This window comes from Papaver somniferum, unplaced genomic scaffold (assembly GCF_003573695.1).
Source record: "Papaver somniferum cultivar HN1 unplaced genomic scaffold, ASM357369v1 unplaced-scaffold_15, whole genome shotgun sequence".
NCBI lineage: Eukaryota > Viridiplantae > Streptophyta > Magnoliopsida > Ranunculales > Papaveraceae > Papaver > Papaver somniferum.
In genome coordinates this window covers 1247568-1252957 of record NW_020624376.1, presented here as the reverse complement: position 1 = coordinate 1252957, position 5390 = coordinate 1247568, and the positions used below count along the sequence as shown (strand labels likewise).

Here is a 5390-nt window from a genome sequence, read left to right as displayed (position 1 = left end):
CTCTCCAATATCCCCAAGTCAAAACAGGATACTAATAGGTGCAGGTACTCGGTTTTAAGTAAAATCGGACTTATCATGCCTTGTGCATCCCTAACTGTGCCCACTTAATCCTTTCCGTTCTACCATCTGAAATGAAGGTTGAATTTATTTTAATTATTTGATAGGAAAATGAGATTTTATAGATAAAATTCAAAGTTACATTGTCTGAAGGAAAGTAGGGAGAATGGATATCCATTCTCCGCCAGAGCTGTTCCTTCTGCAGAATTTGGCTGCTTTATCCGCCATTGAAAGACACGAAAAAGTTCTCTGGACATGCTGAACTCTAAAGAAATTAAATTGTTTGATAGATGAGAACAATCATCTAAAATCAAACTGCTTAACCAGCTAATGTGGATGAACTTATTCATTAACTAGGAGGCAGATGTCGTTGCTTTGCTACATATGCAAACTTCCATTATGCCTTTGCTGATTGCTCATTTGGCAACTTTCAATATAGCTAGGCTTTCAGCTTCTTCCACACTTCTCGCTAGCCTAATAATTATTCTACAGCTTTGGTATAGTTTCATGTAGAATTCGTCAAGTAAATACCAATACCAATATTGTTAGAACCTTCGACAAAAGAAGTATCACAAAAAAATTTACTACAATTATCTGGACAAGATTCAAGTTCTGAGCTCGGTTCATTCAGGGTTCTAACAGTTTGGGTCTTATTCTGGGAAGATAGACCACTGATAGGTTCCTTGGACAACTTTATTGCTAGCCTTTCAGTGGTAGAAATGAAGGTTGATATTTAACCCCTGGCTGGAGTTTTAAATCTTAGTTTCAACTATAGTTAAGGCTGCACAGTGGTCGGTTTGGTACGGTTTTTGGCAAAACCAATAACTGAACCGCACCAACTCGGTTTTAAAGATTTAAAACCGTTCAAACTATGCTTGTGAACCGGTTTGGTAAAGAAACAGCCGAGTCGAAAACCGGTTTTAGACGGTCGGGTACAAAAAAAATACCCTCAGCTTAAGATTTTAGGTTTCCATTTTACAATTCGTTCTCGTCTTCCCCAATTCATGTTAACATTACCAACAAGTTGAGCTTAATTTACAGCTATGTCAGATCTACGGATACACTATTATAAATCACAAACCAATACCGTACACAAATTCACATACAAACACAAATTTTACACACATAAAGAAAAGTGAAAATACATTGAAACGATCATGCATTTACAGATTCAGTTACTCTTATAAGCATACAGAAATAACGAAAATTGATTCACCATCGCATCTGTTAGAGGAGATGAACAGTAACATGAATAACCAGATGGCGTTGATGGTAACTAAATCGCCGTCAATGGATTGTTTTTTACATCACTCTGCAGATCTTGATGAGTGCAAACTAATATGAAAAGATTTGAAAACAAAAAATTAATCTTGTTTATATGTTATGTTAAGGTTTAAATTATATTACTTGATCGATCAGGGAAAAAAAACAGATGACTCACATGGGGAAGAGGAAAAGAGAGGTTGGGACTTGGGAGCGAAAGAAACGCACTGTGGTAAAGGGAAGGATCCCTAAAAAAATGATTTAGACTCGGTAAATTAATCTAATGGTTGGAATTTCGGTTTCGGTTTTGATCGGTCGGCTGTATATGGTCAACCGTATATTACCGTAGATTCATCGGTTTTTAAATCTTAATACCGTTCTCTACTGTTTGGATCAACGGATTGGTGCACGGGTCGGTGTTTTTTGCTCGGTTTCGGGTCGGTCCATCGGATTGGATTGGTTTTGTGCGGCCCTAACTCTAGTTATGCACAAAAACTTACAATTTCTCCCGGACCAGGTAAAACCCATGGGCTCAAACAGCCCTCAATCAAGTAATTGGCCTTAGAATGAGGTCATTATCGGCAGTTTTAATCACTTATTACCAAGAGGTTGATGAGGTTAGGGTTTTCGTTGTTTGGGACTGAACACTTTCTCTCTCCTTCTTCTGCCCCAAAATAAAAGCTTTGAAGTTTCTAGGGTTTTAGCAAATCACACTCTTGATCAGCAACATGTATCTTCAGTACTACATCAATGACAACGGTGACAAAGTTTACACTGTTAAGGTATAAACAATAAACTCAAAATTTCTCTGTTTCAAAATTCATGGTGGTTTAGTTCTTTTGAGTATGGATATCTAGTTGACTTGGTTTTGAGTTTGGGTTTTATCTAAGATTGAATTTTTAGGAGCTTTTTATTTATGGGTCTGTCTGATTTGGTTTCTAGTTATTAAGATATGAATAAACTCAGAAAATTTCTGTTTCAAAATTCAATTTTTAATTTTTATTTTGTTAATTTGGTTTAGTTCTAGTTAAATTAGTGTTTCTGAAGTATGGGTTTATTTTCAATTAGATTTCTGGCGTGTAGATAATTTTTTTCCTAGCTTTAGCATCATGTTCTTGAAGTGCTTCTTGTTACTTATATTCGGCCTCTTAATAGAAAGAATCACCACTTGGGAAAGCAACAGAATCTGCTCATCCAGGTAATGTTTCTTGTTTTTTTTTTTGTGTAATCTCCTTGTATTTTGATTTTATTTCTTGAAAGAAAATATATTTGCTGTGACACTGGTGATTTTGGGTTGATTCCTTGCTTTTTTTAATGCTCCATTAGTTGACCTAAAACCGTTGAATCCGTTTACAAATTTTAGTTAGTTGCCTATTAAGAATATTGTTTACTGCAAATTCAGAAGGCCGTAGCTTTCAAATTGTTTACTGCAAGTTCAGAAGAAGGTCTTTACAAATTGTTTAGGTTTGATGGCAACCTCTGCAACTCTGCTGTTTAGCTCAAGTATACGTAAGCTGATTGTGCTAAATTTGCAGAAGCTGAATATGAGAGTCAGTTTCCTCGCTATTGTTAATGTTCTGTTAGTTGATCTCGATTCTCCTCATCTCCAATAGTTGAATCTGTTTACAAATTTTTGGTTAGTTGCCTATTTGGAATATTGATTACTGCAATCTAAGAAGTCTTTTAGATTGAGATTGTTTGCTGCAAATTCTGCAGGCCTTTGCTTTAGGTCTCATTGCAATTTCTGAAATTCTGCTGTTCAGCTTTAGTGTGCTAATGATAAATTGCCTTACATACGTTGAATGTGTTGAATTTGCAGAAGTCAAATATGAGAGTCAGTTTCCATGCTATTGCTGTTGTTCCTTTAGTTGATTTATTAGATCTAAAATGAAAATAGCTGAATCTGTTTACAAATTTTTTTAGTTAGTTGCCTATTAGGAATCTTGTTTACTGCAAATTCAGGAGGTCTTTGCACTGAGATCGTTATCTGCAGGTTGGAATTGCCTTTGCTGTAGGTTTCATTGCAACTTCTGAAATTTTGCTGTTTAGCTAGTGTACTGATGTTAATTGCCTTTACATAAGCTGATTGCGTCAAATATGGAAAAGTGTGTGGTGTAAGACTATATGTCCGAATGAAACTTCAATGCATGTTCATGTTTTGAGGCAGTTGCTCCTGAAGTCATAAAATTTACTATGATGTGCCTGGAAGAACTTGCGGCAGTTCAAATGCTTACTTTATAGGATCTAGTTTCATTTTCCATCTAATGACAAGCAATGAATGAGAGTGGCATTAGTTGACCGCAGTTCAAGAAATATAATGCTATAGTTATCAAATGAATCGTATATTAATAGTAATCAAGTTCATGTTTAAGCTTGTAAATGTACATCTGCTGTATAATTTCTGTGTTGTTTTCCATTAACTAATATACGGTGTGAACGTTTAGACATTATAGTGTATGTTTTTTATTCTCTTCTTACTGCTTATACAACTAGTCATTTCTCTTGCAATAATCATCATACGTTCTTGCATACTGCAGCTCGGTTCTCCCCTGATGACAAGTACTCTAGGCAGAGAGTTCTTTTGAAGAAGCGATTTGGATTGCTGCCAACTCAGAAACCAGCCCCCAAGTATTGAGAAATCCTACTCTGCTTTTCGTACTAGTAGTGTTCCCTCCAATATGTCATGTGTTTTACACTTTATTGTATTATGAGTTAAACATGAATGATACTTAACTTAGCAGTAGCTGTAGAAGATTATGAATGAGTAATATTTCTATCTAGTTGTATGTTTGAATTTTTCTTCATTTTTTTTTCTCAACTCCGTTTAGTGCAAGGTATACTGGATCAGTGCCTGCTCTGACATATATTGTGCACTCCTGTTTTCCTTATCGATATGAGTACTTCTGCAGGATTGCACCTTCAAAGTAGAAGAATTTCTGAATTTGAGTTGTGTTTTATACTTTGCATTTTGAGATATCAGTACTGTTTCATTCCATGAAATATTGCCGAGCTTGATTCTACCTATAAAGTATAATGGTTTGTATGCCTTGGTGGTGGAATTCAAATTCTGTCCCCAGCGGAGAGTTTCTGCCGGTATAGATCTTCACTCTTATGCTTAGAAGTGAAATAAATTTTAGCTTGTCATACTCTTGAAGAGGATGTTCTTTTTGGTAGCTTGCTCTGTGCCTATCTGCACCTGCATTCCTATGTGCTTCAACTGCCACTAGCCAATGAAGCATGTATTGTAGAATTACTGTATCTTAGGTATGTTCTATCTTGCTTCTTCTATCAGGTTTCTGAGATAAGGTCCATCTTAGACGTTACATTCTTGATGAATATACTAGCATAAGTCCTATGTTATATTCAGATTTCAGAGAGTTCAACAGGTTGTCATGTTGTTCATGTCTCACATATGATTATAATTGCTGCTGCAGCTCTTTTTTTTTTTTTTTTGATCTGTGGAGTGTACTATGGCTCTTGTACCCCCTATTAGACCCATGGTTCTGTCCCTTGGACAGCTGCCTCCTTCGTATCTCTGCATATGAAGTTACTATAAGCCATAAACTCCCTCCGCGGTTTCTGTTTTTGCCTAACGTCAAGTTATTCTCATCCAGTTGACGGTGACATGATTGCTGCTTGACACTTGCTGTAAAGTGTGTTATCTCCGTCAATGTTGATTGGTCATTGATCATTTTGTTTTAATTTTTCACATTCGGTTTCTTGGTGAACCAAGTACCAGCAGCAGCACACAGTTCCGGCTATTCAATGATGTGAAAAGCCTCTTTTAAGTGCTGCTAACACTGAACCAAGTCTCGACAATCCTTAGAGATTTTAACACTGATGAATAAATGATTTTTATCTTCAATTTAAAAGTTAGGATTTATGCCAAAGTCTTTTGTGCTCTATGTACCAATGGCATGGGCAATACAACGAAATACTGAGACACTGATAGGTAAAAGAGCTATCTTCTAGCCACTACTTTGTAAACAACTTCTGTCCGCTGTTGATTATACGTGCGGAAAGAGACAGCCACTAGTTCGGAAACAGTTTAACCATGCCATCAATACGGT

General features: G+C 36.3%; 1 protein-coding gene across 1 annotated transcript; it reads left to right on the top strand.

Moving 5' to 3' along the window:
- Window positions 1-1912: 1912 nt before the first annotated feature.
- Window positions 1913-4231, top strand: LOC113335659 (H/ACA ribonucleoprotein complex subunit 3-like protein). The gene is made up of 3 exons (XM_026581681.1): window positions 1913-2102; window positions 2476-2518; window positions 3858-4231. The coding sequence occupies exons 1-3, from the start codon at window positions 2049-2051 to the stop codon at window positions 3953-3955; spliced, it is 195 nt and encodes a 64-aa protein (XP_026437466.1). The 5' UTR covers window positions 1913-2048; the 3' UTR covers window positions 3956-4231.
- Window positions 4232-5390: the final 1159 nt, after the last annotated feature.

Bases quoted from the DNA above. Each gene is read 5' to 3' on its own strand.
- LOC113335659 (XM_026581681.1), top strand. From the start codon at position 2,049: ATGTATCTTCAGTACTACATCAATGACAACGGTGACAAAGTTTACACT. The intron at 2,103-2,475 runs GTATAAACAATA...GCCTCTTAATAG, and splicing joins ACAAAGTTTACACTGTTAAG to AAAGAATCACCACTTGGGAA. The intron at 2,519-3,857 runs GTAATGTTTCTT...TGCATACTGCAG, and splicing joins AACAGAATCTGCTCATCCAG to CTCGGTTCTCCCCTGATGAC.